This window comes from Strix aluco, chromosome 1, assembly GCF_031877795.1.
Source record: "Strix aluco isolate bStrAlu1 chromosome 1, bStrAlu1.hap1, whole genome shotgun sequence".
NCBI classification, from domain to species: Eukaryota; Metazoa; Chordata; class Aves; order Strigiformes; family Strigidae; genus Strix; species Strix aluco.
In genome coordinates this window covers 109,707,500-109,730,663 of record NC_133931.1, presented here as the reverse complement: position 1 = coordinate 109,730,663, position 23,164 = coordinate 109,707,500, and the positions used below count along the sequence as shown (strand labels likewise).

Sequence of the window (23,164 nt, the reverse complement as noted above, 5' to 3'; positions counted from 1 at the left end):
ATGTCAGTTACTAGTGCAACTTCTCCTTTCATTCTTTTCTATAATGTTTGGTGTTTCAGAGGAGAGAAACCTAGAAAAATTTGTGTGCTGGCCTGACTAAAGTTCTGTCTTCTTGCTGAGATTCACATCTGTTCAGAAGCATTCAGTTAGTGTTTTTAGAAAGGTTAAGAGCATTCATCAACACTGAACTGGTTATTGCTGACCGTATATCTCAGCTGAAGTAAATGAGAAGTCCTCTGACAAACTGGGATTTAAAATAGATATATGCACTAGAGAAATTGTCCATTTATATTTTTATAGAAATGATTACATCCTACCAAAAAGTTTCTACCCAATATGCTTCTTTCTTTTTGACTTAGCATCTTTAGCCTCTTTTTGTGATTAAAGTAGAGAGTACATTGAAGAGTCCTCACCTGCAGCAGTGCTAGTACTACCAGTAGTTGCCAAAATATGAAACAAACTGCCATGTTTGTTGCAGATTGTATTTATTTGACTAATGGTAGGACTCTACATCAGAGCAGCTCACACTGCTTGGATCATGCTCTAGGTCTTCTTTTATTTCTTTTTTTTTTTTTTTTAATATAAAAGACCAACATTTGTAGGACAAAGTGAGAACTGTGATTTAGGAGAGTGAGAGGAAGTGAGTATACAGGTGGACTATGCATCTTGAAGAATGCTTATGATTGATAAATAGCTTCTTCCACTGTCAAATGATCACCTGTAAGTATGTGTAAGACAGCATAAGACTACAACCAGGATCTCACACACAGTAACCTGGAGCTGGGTCTTGAAATTCTTCATGAAGATAGTGTAGAGGCATCTGTTAGCAAGCACAGCAATGTAGTTTAAACTCTGCAGAATTTACTCCTGAAAAGTGGGTTCCACTTAGCATTTCTCCCACCAGGTTCTAATGCAATCTATTATCTGTTTCCAAAAGTTCCTATACAGAGTTATTAATAACTTTGTCATTCTCTGCACACAGAGAAGGGAAGGGACCTTGGGATGGGTCTGAAAATGTTATTTCTGAAATGTAAAAATACAGATCGCATTTGGAATCCAACTTGTGCAGATTTTGAAGCCTTGGAGAAGTAAGGTCTAGGAACTAAACCAAATTTATCTCCTGGCTCAGTCATCTCCTGCAACACAGTTACAGACTTAGAAGAAAAAATTAAATAGCGATAATCAGCCATAAGAGGTGATTTTTATACTTACAGAAGATATGACACCTGCTATGGAAAGACTTTTCTTTTTTCCTCAATAGGCATAATAATACACTACCATGGGCTGTGACAGAGTGCTCCCTTTAAGTACAGCAGAACCAAATTAGGTCACAAAATGGCATAATATTCTTAACACTGCAGGAATAATGTTAATGACACTCTATAAGAAGCAAATACTATACTAAAGGAGATGACAGATGGCAGTTGCTGCCAAGTGGATGATTTTGACTCCTTCAGCTCAGACACACAATTTAATGTAGCTAGGATCATGGAATTTAGAAGGAATTCTGACCATGCTGACTGCCAGAATGAAAACTTAATCCATTTTAGCTAGGATGACATATCTGATAAAAACTCCCCTACAAGGATACTTCAAAAGGAAGGAAGTTGTGCCATTACTCCCTTAGTTCTGCTACTGGAAAGTTTCCATTTTCTATGAGATGGTGGGAACAATTCTGATGTTATCCCAGACGCAAGAGAGAATCTGTCACAAGATGGAACAGACTATTGGGGGGGGGAGGGTCATAGAAAAATATGTTGGGAGACAGAGGGGTGAGGGATAATATCAAAATGAACAGTGCTTGTTTTGGTGATCATTTCCAGCTCTCCACATCTAGAGACCCTGCTCAGTCACAGTAATTTATCACCAAAGAAATGGAAGGAAGAAACACATCTGAGAGGGTGAATGAAGACTGGTTTGAAATTCCAGACTGCATTATCAAAGGTGTGGCTGGCAACCAGGGTTTCAGTCAAGGTGTCATTTGGACACAAACATCTATTTTTGCACCATCTGTTTTTCCAGTGGACCCTGTTTGGTCTAAGTCACAAGCTGTACTGGAGAATGGCTGTTGCTGAACCAGTATAAACACATTAAAAGCTTTCTTTTTAGATATTGTTGAAAATAACTCAGTAATATGGATAATTGCCTGAGAATTATTTTGGAAGATTCAGTTCAAGATTAAAATATCTAAATATAGGCATCTAAATGTGGATGTCTACATAGAGCCAGAGAAAGATTAAAGTTGGGAGGGTCCTCTGGAAGTCCTCCCACTCCACCGCTCAAAGCAGGGTAAACCTCAGTTGTAGGGCTTTTTCCAGCTACGTTCTGAATATCTCCAAAAGCAAAGATCCAAAAATTTCTCTGTATGACTTATTCTAATGTTTATCCTCTGACACAGTGATTTTTTTTCCCCTTAATAACTAATTAGAATTTCTCTTGTTGCAACTTGTTATCTTTGGCTTTCCATTGTGCACCTGTAAGATCTTGGCTCCTTCCTCTTTAGACACTCCCATTAGATACTAGTAGACAGCAATAATCAGTTTCTTCCCTTTCCCTTTTCTTCTTCAGGCTGAACAAACTCAACCTCTCCACCCCTCCTCACACATCATGTGCTACAGTCCCTTAATCATCTTGGTGGCCTCCACTGGCTTGGCGTGATATCTCAACTTAATCCTTCTACTGGAGAGCTCAAAACAAAACACAAGACCCCAGGTGCAGTCACACATGCACTGGGCATGCCAAGTGAAGATACGTGGACTAAGCATTGAAAGCGTAACAAATCTAATCTCTACATGGATGCTGCACCATTAGTAACATGATAATAAGGATTGTCCATGAGATATATGGTATTTTTCCAGTGTCAAAGGTACTGTGAAAAAAAACAAGATTAAGCATAGTAAGAATTACAAGTCTTAACGGCAGTTTCTTAATGGATTTAGAAAGGAGTAATGAGGAGAGGAGCTAGAAGTCACTGCTGTAACCAAGATGTGAAATAGCACATGTGGGATGCAGCCTACTATTCAGACATCTGCATTTAACTTGTCCATGTGCACAATGCATCTAAAATCCCATTGTAATTGATGCATTTCTTTTATAAGTTTTATTCACTTAAACATAAGTGTCTGAAGGCATTTGAGATGGTCTGTTGAGACATTTGGTATCTGAAACACCCACAGTCTCGGACTAAGCAGACATGGCACATCATGTCTGTACTCTTCTGTAGAGTAGGTGGAGGCCAAGTAAGAAACTCTAGAAATCCTCTAACGTCACTAGGTATCAATTTGTGACCCAAAACATTAAATCTCCATTAGACTCTGGAAGTTTAGAACCTAAATCACATGTAGACACCTGCAAACAAAGATCTGGAGCACAATCCAGTTGTCTAAACCCAGGAATTTATTAACGTTTGAGATGCCATAATGTATTTGAGATATTCACACAGTGTTGGAAGTTGTGCCACAGACACCAAAGATATACAGGATATACAAGCTGTCCAAGTACATCTAAAATGACACTAGATGCTTGTAGTTGGACAAGTGAATCATGCCCCTTATTTTGGAAAACTTCATACTGAACTGAATTCAACCCTAAATATTTAGGCCACAGAATTAGCTGTGTGTACAAAAAAAGAAAGGTTAGGTCATTAGGGAAATTCTAAAACTTACAGGATTTTATATGTTTGTTTATGTAGCACAATAGAGATGCCAACAGATCTCACCACAGCTGTAAGTGCAGAGGGCTATAATGTGTCATAAGTATGCTACTGACAGCCACTTCAAACTTTCCTTTCAAGTCTATATAGTGCTGTCTCCCTCTGGTCCCAAAACCTAACTTTCAGATTGCTTTAAAAAACAAGTTAATCCAATGCATGCAAGAAGGAGAGAAAAAAATAGAAAAAAAAAAAAAAGGAAAAAATTGCAAATAAAGAAAGCATCGCAGGCAAGTCTAATGAATATATCTTCTATTTTGAATACTTACAAGTTTCTTCTGGCAGTGACCAGGCTGTGAATGAAATATATGCTCCTCTTTGTCATTATTACCTAAAATTAAGCTTTGTCTTAAGACAGATTTTTCATTCTTCATCTCCTTTTCTTTTGAATTTTTCAAGTCAGCAACTGATATTTCAGATCTGACATGTAAGGCCTTATTACCTTCTCCTGCAGCCAACATCTGCAAAAGAAACAGCAAAAGGTCTGAATATTAATACAAGGCAAACGCCAATGCATGGACTAGGATCATATACAGTTTAATAACTATGCTATCTGAATGCTTTGCGCTAACAGTTCCTACCTTTCAAATATTAAACTACTACAAAAAGGAGTACAAAATGCTATTCACAATACTGAAAGATAAAGCAGGGTTACTTATCAGCTAATGTAATTAAAGTTTGTCCTTGCCACTTTAAATATTTTGTATCTGAATTACAGAATATTATGGTGTATCCTTTTACTCTCCTTTTCTTACTTTGGAAAGGACCTTGACCCCAAAGACAACAGAAGGCTAAGGGCTCACGCAGTAAAGCCTAAGTAAATCTTGGCAAGCTGTAATTTTGGACAGAGAAACATTAGAGGCTTGTTGACAGTTGTAGAGGAGGAATTTGGTAAACTGATGATGCCTTTCACCTTAATGATGAAATTGGATAGTTGCTAGAGAATATTTGTATGTGCTCTTACAAGTCTGACTTTTCTGATTGTTAGAAGTAAATCAGAGGTATCTTTTATAAAAAGCTAGAAGATAAAAAGTGTCCTACCAATAATTTTCAATCTATCTTGTTGCCTCAGATCAGATTTGGAGAAGTGAAGTTCTTCTCCAAAATAAAATAAAAACAAGGTGATCCCTGGTCTCATACAGGCCAAGGAATGAATGAATCTAGGGAATACTGTGCCAAGAGGAAACACTGTAGAAATCTGATGTCTATTAGCTCTCCAAACCAACAGCAAAGAAACTAACACAGTCTCTGGATTTCCTTCTACATTAATAAGGAACTAATGGCATTACCCTGGCCAAAGACTATTCCTGCTCTTGTGAACTGGTAGACCTTCGGCATGCAGTCACTCAAAAAGAGGCATGATGCCCCTTAAATAGCTGAGCACAGTGGCTCTCAGAAAGCTTGCATTTTTAATCAATCCTGAAATCTATCAGCATCAGAACTTCCAATCTCAGGTAACTGTAGAAATTACTTTTCTTATGGATGCAAATTTATCCACTCATACTCCCTTCATCAGACTACACAGTAATAGCAAAAAGGAATATCCAGTGAAAGGAATTTTTGTACACAGCACTAGTGATAGTGTACAAGAATCAGGCAAACCACAGAGCGCAGGCACCTATGCAATACCATAAAAGCTATACACTTGCCAGCAAGTCATTCCTATACAGTGTCATGTCTGCAAATTCTAAAACTTAATATGATTTGACTTGGACTCATGCTGTTTGCTTGTATCACAGAAATGTTTATATATATTTAAATATATATGTATACATACACATGTATTTATAAAGAGACAGAAAGATAAATTAAGTGTAAAAAGCAGATGTTTAATTAAAAACTTTATTTCCCTAATTCACAAAGAGAAGAAAACAAAAGGAACCACATATTATATATTTTATATAATAATTTACAAACCTGTTCTTTCTCTAGAATTTGTTGGGCATCCTGAAGTAATTTTTCCTTTGCCTCTGTTTCAGCAAGAGTAGCTCTGTTTTGCTCTTCATATGCCATAGTTACTACAGCCAAGATCAGATTGAAGAGATAAAACGAGCATAAAAAGATGACCCCCAGAAAAAATAAAACGTAGTTCTTTCCTGATGTACGGATAGTCTGTGAGGAAAAGGTAAATGTTGTAATAAATTCTTAACAAACTAACATTTACAATAGAATTTCACACTAACATTAAACAATTTATTTTCCTATATAATACAAAAGGTCAACATACTGCACTGTTTTCATTAAACAACAGTAGGATCTACTTCTTGTCTGAATTACACAGAAGGTCTAAAAATACATCCAGTCAGGAGTTCCCCTGGCCTTCAAGTAAATAAATTTCAGCTCTTGGAAACTTCTCTGTCATGATACAATGTTTTCTCCTTATGTAACAGACCATCAAACATTCTAAATGATGCCATGTACTGCAGAGAAGTAACAAAATCCATTCTTAAAATGAAATTAAATATCTCCCAGCAAATTGGGCAGATGATCATCAGAGTTTAAGTTATGAGAAGCCACCTTCAGCTGGAGATTGATATACAGGTGACTACAGAAGAAATTAATAAAACTCCGTAACAAGGATGAAAGGTAGGATTATCTACACAATCATGAAAGATGCTATCATTAGAGAATCAGAGGCAATGTTTACACTGATTGCTTATTCTCACATTTTTTTAAATGGCAGCAGAGGGGATGGCTCAAAATTAAGCTCTAAGACATTAAAAACTAAAAACCATGTGACCTCCAAATGGCAAAAAGAAGATGTATCAATTTAAAAAAATCTCAGTCAATAAAGTTTGCTGGAAAAAAGTTAAAGTGGACCATACGAAAGTTACGGAAGAAGGAAGAGCATAATTCCCTTCTAGAAAAGGCACTGCATAGATGTAAGGGATCAAGAGAGTTCTCTACATGCAATTTTTGTATCATTTTTGTCAAAAAATGCAATTTAAAAGTTACATTCAACTCTCTGAATCAAAAACATAAAGGCTCCAACTTTTTAGTACCAGTTGTGAAAAATAATCTGAAGTGAAAGTGTAAATGTTGAGCCAAAAAGTTTGGTGAGGAGTCAGGACTGAAAAGGAAGAGAAACAAAGTATGTAAGAAGTCCTCATATCCCCTGCAGCAGTAGTGAGCTCACTAGCCAGATCTACTATATACCCCAATCCTTTGGTAGTTACTTATTAACTTTTAACTACTAATCACTGCACCAAGTGTGTTCTCCAACAAAACTATGAGCATTCACAGGGGGACTGCTCCCATCCAAAATCATTTGCAGAAGGTGTTACAACTTAGTCACTTGAAGCTACTTCCTTAATATTTATGTTGATTTTAAGAGAAATTTGGTATTGGTAATTTTAAAACAGGTACAGATTTTTCTAGTGGACATAAAGCTCTAAACTGCATGTCTGAAGTCATTCTAGCAGGTAATAAAAGTACTTACTTGTCTGTAGAGACGCTCCCAGTAATCCTGTGTCATCAGACGGAATAAGGAAAGGAAAGCCCAGCCAAAATGATCAAAACTTGTATAATCAAAGTCAGGATTCTTCCCAATCTTCTGGCAGCTATAGTTTTCTGGGCACTCTTTACTAACCACAAAAGAAATGTTAAACAATACTTACTTGCAGTATTAGATTGTACCTGAAAGGATCTGGTACACATCATCAAATACAGATTTGTTCAGTTTATTTGAAAGTCTGTTTCATTACTCCCCAATACAATTCTGACAGAAGGGCTGATTTATATCAGATAATCCTAGAAAGCCATTTGTGTAGTCAAAGAAACTAGACAGAATATCTAGTTCTGTCCAGTTTTGGCCTAGACAGAAACACTCCACTGATGTAGGATACATGCAAACAAATACATAGAGAGGGGAAAAAATGGAAATATGCTTACTTCTAAATAATTCATGAAGATGAGGAGAGTTTATTAATATCTCTGTAGTGCTAGGGCCTGAATAATAGACCTTGAAACAAAGCTGACCTCTAGATGAACCTCACAACAAAATGTTATCCATTATTAGTATCTGTTAACTAGTAAAATCTGTATTACCATTACTGTTTATTATTAGTATCTGATCATTAACAAAGTATGTATGCTCACTAGTGAAAGACATAGCTTAGACAAAATATAATCAGTAGTGAGGATGAAATGTCGTGAGAATGTACCCAACTTCCCTTGTTTAGCCTTGTTCAAGGCTGAGAACCCAAGCGTTTGGCCTTGTTAGAAACTCCCTTGGTTTTCCCCCCCCGAGTCCTGGCCAGGCTTTGGTGGAATCCAACAGGAGAATGAAACCAGATGTTTCCGCTCAAAGAAAAGTGCAAGTCATCCTGACTTGCTGATTTTTGGTATATAAGGCTGGATCCTCTTGCCATGACTTTGGATGCCTCACCTACAGATGGATGCATCACATAGGATTTCCCACCTGCCGGGACAGGCTCTCCAAATCCTCACTGCAACCGGGGCTCCCCAGCAACTGTGGATCTGGATGTTGGTAACGTATGCAAGTGGTGATGTGTCTTTCTTAATCACTATTCTCCCCATCATGTAGTAAAGATTAGGTGCGTTACCTTGCTTGTTTTATTTTCTAGAATTATATATCATTCCACATTATATATATATATAAAATTGCTTGCATCCTAGTACTTTACTTCATTCTTTTTCTGATGTGAAATACCTGGTTTTTAATTTAATAACACACACAGACAGATTCCACCCTCCTGAAAAATCACCACCATTCCTTTAGGCCAAAAATGAAACCACAGTACATCTGGAGGAAAAAATAAGAAAGTACTAAAATTGTTCTGTTCACTTACTCAGGATTTGAACTGAACCCACAGAGCAATATTTCAGAAGATTTATTCATTCTGTAGCAGATATCTAATAAAAAAAAATCAAGGAATCATAAAATCAGAAGTTTTCTGTTCCTACAGCACTTCAACACTAAACCATACATTACTGCATTTTAAAAAGCACCCTGATGGACCAAATCTCTGTGAAAGACTCCTTTCACAACAAAGGGCATATAGGGCTGTTTCTCAGCAGATCTGTCCCTATGGCAATTTTTTTAAAAAAATAAATTATTAACTGCACAACTCACAATGTAAGATTTTATTTGATCTCCGGTAAAAATAAGAATCTCTGTGAGAAGTAGAAAAAAATCCCCGAACGATATAGATTAAGTAACAGAAAAAATCATTCTCTGTGCAGTACCCCTAAAATGAGGATCCCCGTGCAATATGCATAAGTAAAGAAGCAAATGTTTATAGAAAACTCATTCCCTTCTATCCCACAGACTGCTAATCTTTCTCCAAGTCCAAGATTCACTAATCTCACATTCAGTTGTCCCAAAGACTTCATATTGCTACTTGTGCAAATGGAAGGACATACCTTCTTGTGACAAATAAATGCAACTATATTTTAACATCTCTGTGAAAAAATAAGACATACACAGATTATGTAAAGGGACAAAATAATAAAATTTACCTTCAGCATTTGGTATATATATCTTGGCATCCTTACATAACGTGTCATTGTATGTAGCATTACTGAGGACACATTTGGATGTTAAATTGCCCATAAAAAGCTGGAGGCCTATCAGAGCAAATACACTCAAGCAAAAAACAGTCAAGATCAACACATCGCTAAGTTTCTTAACGGATTCAATAAGTGAATTTACGATGACTTTCAGACCTAGAAAAATAAGATTCAGTAATATGCAAAATGAGAATAGGAATGCAGCAGCATTTCCATATGACAATACACAACAGTTGCAAGTATGTTAAAAACAATCAGTCTAAATGGTTTTGTGACTTCAGAGTATTAAATGAGGTAAAATAAAGCATAGGAATGAGCAAAGTATATTTAGTTAAATTTCCTAATAACTTATTTGACTTTTACTTCCTTCTAACACTAATTTTGCTAATTTGAAAATTCTAAATTAAAATGGCATCTAAGCAAACTCTTAGGAACTTTAATGAATATGGACAGGTTTCTGTGCTTGATTAACATTAAGCAAGTACTTTGCATTGTGCCAAATACACATTACAATAAAGTATAGCTTCTGCTGACCTCAGGGAATTCTGTCTTAGAAGATAATGCCTTACAGAGGTCACCAGTTCAAAAGCAAAAGAACATTTATGACACTGAGAAGGCAATAAATATATGTTGGGGACCACCCAGCTGGAATGCAGCTTGGCAGAAAAGGACTTGGGGGTTATGGTGGACACCAAGTTGAACATGAACCAGCAATATTGCCTTGCAACAAATAAAGTGAACGGTATCCAGGGCCGCATTAGGCAAAGCATGACCAGCAGGTCAAGGGAGGTGATAATTTCCCTCTACTCAGCACTAGTGGGGCCTCATCTGGAGTACTGGATCCAGTTCTGGGCTCCCCAGTACCAGACAGGCATGGACATACTGGAGAGAGTCCAGCAAAGGGCCACAAAGAAGATGAAGGGATTGGAGAACCTCTCCCATGAAGAATGGCTGAGAGAGTTGGGATTGTTCAGCCTGGAGAAGAGAAGACTCAGGGTGGATCTCAGCAATGTGTATAAATACCTGAAGGGACGGGCCAAAGAGGAAGGAGCCAGGCTCTTTTCGGTGGTGCCCAGAGGCAAAACCAGAGGCCATGGGCACAAACTGAAACATGGGAGGTTCCCATCACGAAACCCTCTTCTACTGTGAGGGTGACCGAGCATTGACACAGATTGCCCAAGGAGGTTGTGGAGTCTCTATCCTTGGAGATATTCAAAAGCCATCTGGACATGATCCTGGGCAACCAGCTCTAGGTGGCCCTGCTTGAGCAGGGGAGTTGGACCAGATGGCCTTCAGAGGTCCTTTCCAACCTCAGCCATTCTCTGATTCTGTGAAAATCAGTGTCCTGGTTTAGCTAGGATAGGGTTAAGTTTCCCCAGCAGTTTGAGGGAATCTCTAGCCGGGTTATTCAATACTATGCTGATGTCACCTCCTGGCGTGCAAGCACAGGAGCGCGGGAGAATTGGTGAACGCGTGTGTTATGCGATCTCTCTGCTCTCACTGCTGTATCGGTAGATATCTTGCTCTGTTCATTGTTATCACTGTTATTGTTATTGTCACTGTTGTTGTTTGTTTTGTTGCTGTTGCACTGTTGTATTAAACCTCTCCTTATCTCAGCCCCGGGGCTTTGCATTTCACTCCCTTTGTGGGGGAGGGGCAGCGGCCGCGTGGTCTCAGACCCCGGCAGGACCTAAACGACCACAATCAGTTATAGACAAACTGAAGAACAGTATTCTGGCAGAATAACTGAATTTTAAATATGACATAGGCAGAGAGTGATATCCATGCTTTTTCTAGAAGTATTTCATAAGAAAAAAGTACAATTGCATTTGATCTCTGTACTCCATGATGAATATGTGTGCTGGGTTTGTGTGGCAGGGTTTTTGATAGTGGAGAGAGTGGCTACAGTGGTGGCCCCTGTGAGAAGCTTCTTAAAGCTCCCCCGACTCCAAGTCAGACCCACCTCTGGCCAAAGCCAAGCCAATTAGCAATGGTGGCTGCGGCTTTGTGATAACATATTTAAGAAGGGGAACCTGGGAGGGGGCTGTGACTTGTTCATCAGGAGTTACGAGAGGAACACCTATGCCAACACCAAGGTCAGTGGAAGGAAAGAGGAGGAGAAGGAAGTGGGGGAGGTTTGCTGGAGCAGAGAGCTTCCCCGTATCCTGTGGTGAGATGGCAGGGTCACCCCCCTGCCACCCATGGGGGGCTATGGTGGAGCAGAGATCTGCCTGCAGCCTGTTCAGGACCCCACACCAGAGCAGGTGGCTGTGCCCGAAGAAGGCCAGAACTTTGAGGGGAGGAGAAGATCCCACTGCTGTAGTTCAGCACTGGGAGGACTGCAACACACAGGAGGGACCCACGCTAGAGCAGCCCGGGAATGGCTGCAGCCCATGGGAAGAACTCATGTTGGAGGAAGTTTGTGGAGGACTGTCTTCCGCAAGAGAGGAACCATGTGGAGCAGATGGAAGAATGCAGAAGAGTGATTCCCACTGCACCTTGGAGGAAGAAGTTGCGAACTAACTGCACCCCCCATTCCCTGTCCCTGTGCTGCTGGGGGAAGGAGGTAGAGATATTGGGAACAAAACTGAGCTTGGGAAGAAGGGAGGGGTGGGGGAGGTGTTTTTAAGATGTGGTAATGCTTCTCACTGTCCCATTCTGTCTGTTAAGTGTTGTTATCATTAATGTTTGAATTAAAGTGATGTCCATTTTTTCTTCCCCTAACAAGCCTCTTTTTGCCCATGAAGGTAATGGGTGAATCATCCTTCCATGTCCTTATCTCAATTCCTGAGTCTTTTGATTGATTTTCTCCTTCCCAGCCCTAGGGGGGAAGGGGTGATTGAATGCTGTGTGGTGCTCAGTTGCCCTCCAGGCTCAAACCACAATGATATGAAAGGAAAAGTATTGTTGGGAGGTTTTGACATTAAAAAATAAGCAGTTCCTATGTTTAACTCCTGTTATAATTCCATAGCAAAATCAAAAATATATTTGTAATTACGTACAAATGGTAAAGTTAATGTATATTATGACAATGGGATATACAGACATTTATAGATTTTCAAATGAGTTTTTGCACTTAAGACTCTGAAATCCATAATTTGGTATCCTAATTTGTGGCTTGACTTACAAAGATAGCGAATATCTGGACAGCATATGCAAGATATTGTTGAAAGTATTATGCTCAGTCCAGATAGTGGATGTGGTCAGTAAACAAACAAATGGCTTTCTGAAATATTGTGAAGTCAGTATTCTGGGAAATAAACCATAGAAGATTGAGCTAATTAAGGATAATGTGAAACCAAAAGTATGTTGGTATAGCCATATTATGTTAAGACAACGTACTGAATAGGGTCTGCTACTCAGGAAAGACAAAAGTAAAAAGACAAAGGCACTGGGCTAAGTAAAATTGAACATTAGTGATAGGATAGAAAAAGCAGAAAATACAAAAATTTGCCTGTGTCAAAATCACTTTGAAGAAGATAATAAAAAATATTCTGTTAGGCTGCTACTGAGAGTTACTACAGACTGCAGAACAGTCACACCTTGGGATCCCATTAACCATCTCAAAAAGTGACCAGAAAACTGAAGACAAGAACAAGAGAGAAATTAGAAATAACATACTGCTGAAGCAGAGAGAAAAATTAGTAAGATGTGTTGTTCCTTACCTGGTATTACTGAAATAGCTTTCAAAGTCCTCAGTACTCTGAAAGTTCGAAGAGCTGAAACCTTGCTCATACTTTTACACATGGTAACATACCTAAAATTTAAAGCACCATATAATTGAATGACAAAGATCTAGCTTTTCAGAGCATATGTATACTGAGCACACAGTAACGAATAAGTTACGGAAAATAAGTAGGTCAAATATGTCCTAATGTAGTTGTCTAAAGTTAGGAATCTAAGTCCATTTCTAGGTATTGATATTAAATAATGAGACTTTTGAATAGTGCCTCTGAAAAGAAACACAGCAAGTTTTTACTTAGTGTGGATTTGGATGCTTAACTTCTGAAGAGTTTATCCATCAAAATGCCAAATAAATATAAAACCTTCAATGTCATAACCACACACTCACATACTGAGGCTAATCTGATTTAGACCACATGGAAGTATATGTTGCAGCTATCTCAAAACTTCACAGTATATACTTTAGGAGAAGGGAGTTGAGCAAAACTAAGTTTACAATATGTTAATTCTGTACTACATGGCTGTCTTTCTAACTTCTATTTAACAGTCAGCTAAGAACTTGAGTATTGAAACCAGTTTCAATTTAATCATTTCAACAACTTGAAAACTTCAGAAAATTAGTATTTTAAGAGTTGCATATTCTATATAGCACTTTAACAGGTTACCCAATATTTTATAAGACTTCTTTCATGTCAGAATGGACATGAACTGTGACTCATCTGATGACAAGGTCATAACTGGTAACAGAATTCCTTAAAACAAAAAGTCTCAGTAACAGAATATGAGAAACATTGGTTGGAAAGGACATCTGGAGGTGATCTAGGCAACCTACCACTCAAAGCATGACTTTTGTCAGCAATAGATCAAAACACTATGGCTTTGCCTAGCCTGTAAGATTAAATAATTCTCAAGTAGCTTAAGTAATAACTGCACTTGAGTTAACTGTTGAGTTAATTTCCAAATACTTTTATTTGTTGCATGGTAGGACCCAAAAAACCAGAAGGAGATGCTATACTGCAAAGTGCTTATACCTGCTTGAACACAAATTAATTAGGAGCATGGGTAGGGAAGTAGGACCATAAAATGAAATTGTTCATACAGCTGTTCAACTACTTGATAGTTGCTGATGACTAACAATGTGTAAACTCCTTAGTGGTTTATATATTACCCATAAGAATACTTCGTTCATTTACATATATATGTGCATGATGACATCTGAGTACATAACCTATTATGTACAAATAAGGAAAAACCAGTCAGGGACATGACAGTGGATGGCAGCCTTCCAGAGCCCATGAGATGGTGGAGTTTAAGACCCCAAGAGAAGCAGGTAAGATGAACAGCAGAATAAAAATCTTGGATTTTAGAACAGCAGATTTCAGTGTGTTCAGGGATCTGAAATTGCCCCAAAGGGAAAAGTGGCCCCAGAACAGCTGGTCAATCTTCAAGGGTATTTTCTTCAAAGCACAGGAACAACACACTCTGCTCTGTAGAAAGTCAAGCCGATGTGGCACAAAACCAGTTTGTCTGAACAGGGACCTCATGACCAATCTCATATTCAAAAAGGAAGTGTGCAGAAGGTTGAATCAGAGAGAGCTCTGGGAAGGGACATTGCCAAGCATGCAGGATGAAGCAAAGAACAACAAAGTTCAGCTGAAGTTGAAGCTAGCAAGGAATATGAAGGACAATAAGAAGGGCTACTTTAAGTAAACCAGCAGTGAAAAGATGACTAAGGAAACTGTGGGCCTATTGTTCAAGAAGGTAGGGAACCTGGTGACAAACGACATGCAAAAGATGAAACTACTCAACGCTACTTTGATTTGGTCTTTACCAGTGAGGTCTGCTTTCAGACCTCCCAGGTCTCTGAGTCTAGTGTCAAAATACGTGGAAGTGAAATATTATCCATGCATCTATGTGCTGTGATCAAAGGGACAAAGTTCAGCTGGCAGCTGGTTACTACTAGTGGCATCCCTCATGGGTCAGTCCTGGGGCCCATATTGTTTAAGAATTTCATTAACATCCTGAAGAAAGGAATAGAGTTTGCCTTCAGCAAGTTCACAAATACTAAACTGAGGGGGGAGCAGTCAATACACCAGATGACAAGGTTGCTCTGCAGGGTGAGCTTGACAGACTGGAGTTATGGGCTGTAGAAACCTCATGAAGTTCAGTAAAAGTGAAGGCAAAGTCTTGCACCTGACCACAAGTAGGAGCTGAGAGCAGATGGGATAATGAGCAGCTTTTCAGAAAAGAACCTGGGGTCATGGCAGACAAATTGAACATGAATGAGCAGAGCACCCTTGTGACACAGAACGCCTATCAGATCTTGGGCTAGATTAGCATGAGTCTAGCTCATATGTTGAGGAGCCTAGCTCAGACATTGAAGGAAGTGATTTCTGAGACTGAATCTGGAGTACTGTGTTCAGCTTTGGGCTCTCCAGGGCAAGAAAGACATTTTACATTCTGGAGCAGGTCCAACCAGGGCTATAATGGGGGCAGTAAGACAATTAGATGGTAAAATTGTTAGGCTGGATTGGATTTGTTAAGTCTGAAGAAGAGCAGGCTAATGGCGTAATGGAGCAGGAATCTTATTGCTGCCTTCAGCTGCCCAAGGTAAGGGCTTAGACAAGATGGAGCCAGGTTGTTCTTGGAAGCTCGCCATGAAAGGATGAGAGGCAGCAGATGTAAGTTGCTACACAAGACATTTCAATTAGAAATTTGAGAGAAAAAAACCACAATGTGGTTGGAACAGGGTTCTCAGGGAGGTTGTTGAATCTCCATGCTTAGAGAAATTCAGAACTTGACTGGAGAAGGTCCTGAGCAACTTTATCTATAGTATTCCTGCTTTTAGCACAGAGCATGATATCCACATGATCTCCACATGATCTCCAGAGGTCCCTTCCAAACTAAATTACTCTACACCTCTAATAAATTAGAACAAGACAACTGAAAATTATTCAGAAATGCTAAACGACAGAGATTTGCTTTGAAAGCTCTGAGACTGAGCATAAGTGAATCTGTTCACTGCTGCAAGTAAGACTATTTTGTTTTCAAGATTAACATTCTGCATTTGAGATGCAAATTCTGACTTGGTTTCTTCTTCGTTTCTTGTTCACCTAGCTAGTTGTTTTTGTTATGGATTTAAAATTGACCACAGCAGCGATCCATCTGTCTTCAAGAATGACCCAGAACAGATGCTTACAAGGAGTTTAGAATCAAGAGAGTGATGCTTCCCAGATTTAATTCTTCCAGCAAATTTATAGCTCAGCGACTTCCTGAACAAGACATAGTATCTTTGTGTTAAAAATAACTCTTAATGTGTTTTCATCCAGGATTTTGTCCAGAAGCCTTCTGAATGCAACTAAGTTTTTTGCATCCACAACCTCCTATGGGAATATGCCTACACGTAGTGTGAAAAAGTACTCCCTTCTTTTTCATTCTGCCATCTGACAACTCCATTTGGTGCCTTTAACTCTCATTGTAGAAGAAAAAAAAAAAGATTTATTCTCTTTTTGGGTCTTTGCCACAGACTTCAACCATGTTCCTGCTCTGTATTTTTTTCATGAGAGTTGTATTCTATTTAGCTTCTTATTAAGTGGAACACAAGGCATACTTCTTCTCTGTATCTTTTTTAATTCTGTCTTCTTTTGAGATGTCAGGACCAAAACTACATATAGTCCTGAAGAAAAATATAGGCTACACAGTGAAATAACTATGTGTTCTTCTTCTTTGTTTATTTCTTACCTAAAATGTCCTCATTTTCTATTTCCTTCTCTGACCATGATTGCACACTGGAGTGGCCTTTTCACAAGACTCTCTATTTTAACTCCAACATCATCTTCCCAAGGAATGAAAGCTATTTCAGAGCCCATAACTGTGTATGTAAAGCTAGGTATGTTTTTCCTTGAGCATCACTTTACATTCTTGGGATTTCATCTGCTATTTACCACCATGTCATTCAACACCTCGTGACCCACTTGGGATCCTTCTCAAATGAGTTTCATCTGATCCAGAGTACAACTAAGACAACATAGAGAGGCATGCTTGGTTTCAGCTGTCTATGCAATTGCTTCTTAACGATATTTGAATACATACTAAACTGAGAACAAACAGTTCTAAGATGAGCTTTGCATTTAGGTCTTGCTTTAAGGTCTATGACTATTTTTCTCTTTGCAGATATGCAAAGGGTGATTCAACCACAGTAACTCTTAAGCAGGTAGGACGCCAACCACTCTAAAGAACTTCAGCTATATCAAATAGCATTTTATCTGCATATTTGTCCCTTGAGTACAAAAGAACAACTGAGTTTTACTTACATTACAACAATAACTACAAGATCCAAGCAGTTCCATGGATCTCGAAGAAAGGTAAATTCATTCCAAACAAATCCTCTTGCTAATATTTTTATCAATATTTCACCAGTATATATGCCAGTAAAAAGATATCTGAAAAGGAAAGTGTATATTAAAGTTACAGAAATAAAAATAGTAATGAGATTGAGACACATTCAGGCACATTTCTACCTTTTCTCTGATTTAGTCATTGGACGGAGATGAAGGTAGAAAATGTAAAGTAAAATAGGACAGGTTACATTACTTTCAGAAACATCATGGGAAGATGCCTTCCTGAATTTTAGTAAGATTTCCATGTAAATCTATAATCATAAATGTTCACATAAGCATATCATAGTATTTCTGGATAAAGGATAGCTCACATCTATTTTTAAATTTTTTTAAGACTGTTTTACATTCTAAAGCAGGCTGGAAAACTTCAAAGCCTCAATATTGTGGCAAAACAATAACACCAAAGACTTATTTTAGTCTGTAAAGTCTGCACATTTTATACATTTATTCTGACAAATACTGTACAACTGAGAGAAATCCTATTAAGCTATCATTATCACCATGCTTACCCCAAAATAAGAGGAATTAAAATTCTAAAACCTCTGAGGCTCCAGACACATTTTCAAGATTTAATTCTAGAACATTAACTCAAGTTACACTGGATACAGTGCACAATTACAAAAGGTAACAAGACATTATAAGTAGATGGCTTCCTAACGCGAACAACTGAACTTGGGGTGTCCCCGGGAAACAGTAAGAAGGAATGGAATGAATGTTATCCCTTTACTTTTTGCATGAGCTGGCCATAACAGACACTCAGTTTATTGCCTTAGAATGAGAGATATTAAGTTAGAATCCTGCTGCAGTGTCTCTCTAAAAGACTTAATCCTCGAAAGGAAAAATGGGGCAACTTTCTATGTTACACCAGATGGCAAAATTAGCCAATGTAGAGAAAAGGGCATATGGTATAAGCCTCTAAGAAAAGACACTGAAGCTCCACAGAAGACTGTGTGATATAATAATCCTAAATCTTCCTCAGAGGTCTGTCTGAGAATTTTCAAGCCCCAGAATTAGATCACCGCATTATTTAAATTTTTCAGTCCAGCATGTTATATCCTTAGAAAAAGAGTGAACAAATGGCAACTGAGATACTTACTCAGTCCAGCTGAGTGCTTCTGGAAGTTTAGTTACAGCCATCGAAACACAATTGAGTAACACAGTACAAGTAATAAAGCCAACGAATAATGTGAATAATAAGTTAAGGAAAAAGTGCTATATTATAAAACAATAAGTTCAGAAGAGTTGCTGATTTACACTCTAAAACCCATACAGATAGTCAAATAATTACTTTGGTTTTGAATATGTTCAGGACTTCTCATGTGTTTTCCAAAGAAATGGATGTCAGATCAAACTTCTGTTCATCTGGTAAACTTCATGATTTAAAAAATAACAATGTATAATCTCCATGTGGAGATAGTTTTGGAAGTTGGGACATTAGTGGGACATAATAAGTTTGACAGAATAGATGAGGAACATAAAGTAGTGAGCAAAATCTGAGTCTTCTGCTGTCTACTGTTATCTGAAACTTTAGAAACCTCTTTGAAACCATTGAATTACTCGAGCGTGTCCAGAGAAGGGCAACGAAGCTGGTGAAGGGTCTGGAGCACATGTCGTACGAGGAGCGGCTGAGGGAACTGGGGGTGTTTAGTCTGGAGAAGAGGAGGCTGAGGGGAGACCTCATCTCCCTCTACAACTACCTGAAAGGAGGTTGCAGAGAGCTGGGGATGAGTCTCTTTAACCAAGTAACAAGTGATAGGACAAGAGGGAATGGCCTCAAGCTGCGCCAGGGAAGGTTTAGACTGGATATTAGGAAGTATTTCTTTACAGAACGGGTTGTTAGGCGTTGGAATGGGCTGCCCAGGGAGGTGGTGGAGTCCCCATCCCTGGAGGTGTTTAAGAGTCGTTTGACAGAGCGCTGAGGGATATGGTGTAGTTGGGAACAGTCAGTGTTAGGTTAATGGTTGGACTAGATGATCTTCAAAGTCTTTTCCAACCTAGATGATTCTGTAATTCTGTGAAATTTCCATTTCTTCCCAGCAGAAGCATGGAATAAAGAGAAATGGGCCACAACCCCATTACAACTAGGGGCTTTAAGCCTATGAAAACCACAGGAAAAAGCTTAATTATAAATAACCAGTGTTCTTTGAAACTGGGAGTCCATACATAATATTCTTACAAGAGACACCTATGCTCTGCAACGAGTTCAGAAAACTCTCTAATTTTATGTGGCAGGCAATGAAAACATACATAAGAAAAAACATCCTTTCATGAAAGTTCACTTGTCACTTAATAAAAGTGGTTTTTTTTAAAATCAAACACTGGCCTTAAACTTAGAGTTTATTTGAAACTGAACAGCAAATTTAGTAATTTCTAATAGCATGAATACACATTCAAAGTCAGCCATATGTTCCCATAAAAGGACCTATTTCTACAAATTAATAATTCCAAATGAAAACAGATGTTTGGCAGAAAGAGCAGAAACTACGCAGACTATGGTTTTGCACCTGCAACCCTTCACATTTTTACATTTTTCAAACTACATTTATAATTTTGCAAAAATATAAAAAATGGGCGCTCTTCAGAACTTTATAAACTTGAGTGTGAAATACATTTATTAGGATAACAGACTCTTTCAGGAAAGCATTTCTGTAAATCACATCCTTCATTTTTTAATAACTAGGGAGTCAATTTTTCGTTTGCCTTTTTAAAAAAAAAAAAAAAAAAATTAAGCTTGTCACCACAGTAGAGATTTAGAAGAAGTTCTGGAAAAGGGCTAAAATATCATACAGTAGCCTCTAAATGTTGTTTCATAACAATATCTGCAAATCTGATTTTAAATATGAGCTTTTTGACATTTTTACTTCTACTAACACCATGTAAATATCTCAGCTGTTGTAAAAAAAGATTCAATATAACTTTTTAAAAATCTCTATCACAGCCACATGAGCTTACATTTACATTAATATGAACAGAGGAACAAAGTGACAGAAAATGGTACAGTATATATTGAAAGTGAAATAAGGGAAACCAATAAAAGGATATGAATGGATCAGAATTTTAATTGCTGCTTTTCTGACAGGATTAAAAGGACCAACTATACACAAGGCAGGTGTGGCTGCAAACCGGAAAATAGTCCTCCTTTTATTTATCACCATAAAAGTCTATAAAAAAAAGATTCATAGTATATGAAATATTTTAATGAAACAAAATTTTCCCCCAAAATTAAATGTTTACATTTTCAAATCTGCATCTAGAACAATATCTAACTGTGATTATGAGTAAAGATTTCCTGTATTCTTACTTGGAGCTGTGACCTGATGATACTATGTTTTGAAAGAAAGACACCAGCTATATAAAAGTTCACTATTGGCTGTGAAGAAGTAGTAATGGGAATTAATTTGAAGAGCAAGTGATCACTTGGTTCACTTGGTCAAAGTAATTAAAAGATACTATTCTGGGACTGCAACAATGGTGTTTATCATTCTCAAAAGTACCTTACTCTTGGATAGTTTCATAGGCTACAAAAGATTATTTGCAAAATACATATTGTGTAGGACTGCCAGAATCTCGTCCGGCAAATGCAAAAATTTTGATTTTGAAATATCTCTAAATTATCAAGTAACACTGTAAATTCCTCCTAAGCTACTTTAAGTCCATGCAGCTCAGTACTTTTGCCACATGAAGTAAAAATGAAATCTCTTAAATCAAAGACACAGTTCACTAACTTTTATGTAAATTTCTTCAACTGAATCAGCCTTAGTTTCTCTTCATCAAGAATATCACTTTGATTACTTTCAGAAAAAAATCTCTGGAAGAACAAAGCTTTCTTCATGTTCTCCAATTAAATTATTATATTCCAGTGACTTGCTGGTATACATAAAAGACAGAAATACCGGACTGGATGGAACCTTATGCTCTTCAGGTCCAAGTTCCCCTCAACAGTAAGCAATCATACAACAGACGTTTCCTTTAGAAGGGATTCCTAGAGCATCTACTTTACACACTCCTATAGGCAATGACACAAATTACTTTGCAATAGCATGGAGTATATGCAATATAGATATGGTACCATAAACAAAGATGATGAGATAAAATAACATAAAATTAATTTACTATAATGAAAATATATGATTTTGCTACACATAGTACTGGCAATATCTCAAATATGTCTCCCTTAATTTGTATATTCGTTATTCAGCAAAAGCATCTGCAATAAGTCAGCAATTCCAGCGTGATCTACTGTTTGACAGGCACTGTTTATACCACAGTGAGCTCAACCCCACAGACATTATAGAACCTCTCTGGAAAACAAAGCATCAGTTATCCAAGAATATATTTCCTATCAAAGTGTATCATGTTTTCATAATTAATTCTGATTGCTGACTGGAACTTAAAATACCTTTTCATTACATAATATGGAACATATCTTAGCCCTCCTGCCCCAAAAAAACACTAGTAATGTTTGAAGATCTGTATACAGAACAACCAAAAATCAGCATCTCCTTGAATAGAGCTTTTACTATCTCTTTAAGGGTTCAGCAGACAAAACTAAATAAAAAAATGCTTTTGAAAGTTTTAACCTTGTGATCACTGTAGTATGGATCAACATCTTCCAGGGGTTCCCCAATGAGCTCCACAGGAAGATCTCCATACAGAGATGGCAGCTTTTTGCAGGTTTTCAGATCAAGCTGAGGAGTAAGTTTATCTTCTTCAACTCCTTGATCCTTAGTCTTCCCATTAACTTCGGCTTGCTGCTGTTTTTTCTTAGCAATTCTTTCTTCAATTGCTGCCAAGGACTCAGGGGTGAAACGTCGGAAGCTGTTAGTTTCTGATGGCCAAAACAAGGGATCCATTTTTCCTTCTATATGTTTGTTTCCAGTGCTAGAAGCAACTTAAAAGAGAAAACTATTGACAATTAGAAAATATCAGAAATAACACACAACTTAAAACTAATACCCATTACATAAATTATTTCTTCCTTCTGTGAAATCCTGTATGAAAATTAGAATAGAATAGAAGAGAATAGATTAGAATACAATAGAATACAATAGAATATTTCAGTTGGAAGGGACCTACAAGAATCATCTGTTGTCCAACTGCCCGACCATTTCAGGGCTGATCAAAAATTAAACCATGTTATTAAGTGCATTGTCCAAATGCCTCTTAAACACTGACAGGCTTGGGGCATCGACCACATCTCTAGGAAGCCTGTTTTAGTGTTTGACCACCCTCTCTGTAAAGAAATGCTTCCTAATGTCCAGCCTAAACCTCCCCTGGTGCAGCTTTGAACCGTTCCCACACATCCAATCACCAGATCCCAGGGAGAAGAGATCAGCACCTCCTTCTCCACTTCCCCTCCTCAGGAAGCTGTAGAACGCAATGAGGTCGCCCCCCAGCCTCCTTTTCTCCAAATGAGACAATCATAGAATCGCAGAAATGTTTGGGTTGGAAGGGACCTTAAAGATCATCTAGTTCCAACCCCCCTGCCATGGGCAGGGACACCTTCCACTAGACCAGATTGTTCAAAGCCCCATCCAACCTGGCCAAAGTCCTTAGCTGCTCCTCATAGGATATTCCTTCAGCCCTTTCACCAGCTTTGTTGCCCTCCTCTGGACACATTCAAGGATCTGAACATCCTTCTTAAATTGTGGGGCCCAGAACTGCATACAGTACTCCAGGTGAGGCCAGACCAACACTGAATACCGTGGGATAATCACCTCTTTTGACTGGCTGGCTATGGTGTGTTTGATGCACCCCAGGATATAAAGCAAACCAACTAGAAGCACATTCATTTAGAAGAAAGAAGAAACAAAACTAAAAAAGATCAACAATTGATTCT

The 23,164-nt window shown here is 38.1% G+C and overlaps 1 protein-coding gene across 1 annotated transcript in view; it reads right to left on the bottom strand.

The window, feature by feature from the left end:
* The window catches only part of LOC141917481 (sodium channel protein type 5 subunit alpha-like), a 48,079-nt gene extending 25,901 nt beyond the window's left edge, over positions 1-22,178 (bottom strand). The window contains exons 1-10 of the mRNA XM_074811001.1: positions 21,906-22,178; positions 20,368-20,486; positions 18,422-18,511; positions 17,239-17,367; positions 12,907-12,998; positions 9,155-9,397; positions 8,521-8,584; positions 7,149-7,293; positions 5,627-5,821; positions 3,979-4,170 (exon numbers count right to left, since the gene is read on the bottom strand). Coding sequence (XP_074667102.1) covers positions 3,979-4,170; positions 5,627-5,821; positions 7,149-7,293; positions 8,521-8,584; positions 9,155-9,397; positions 12,907-12,998; positions 17,239-17,367; positions 18,422-18,511; positions 20,368-20,486; positions 21,906-22,178 — 1,542 coding nt within the window. The remainder of the gene's footprint in view (positions 1-3,978; positions 4,171-5,626; positions 5,822-7,148; positions 7,294-8,520; positions 8,585-9,154; positions 9,398-12,906; positions 12,999-17,238; positions 17,368-18,421; positions 18,512-20,367; positions 20,487-21,905) is intronic.
* Positions 22,179-23,164: the final 986 nt, after the last annotated feature.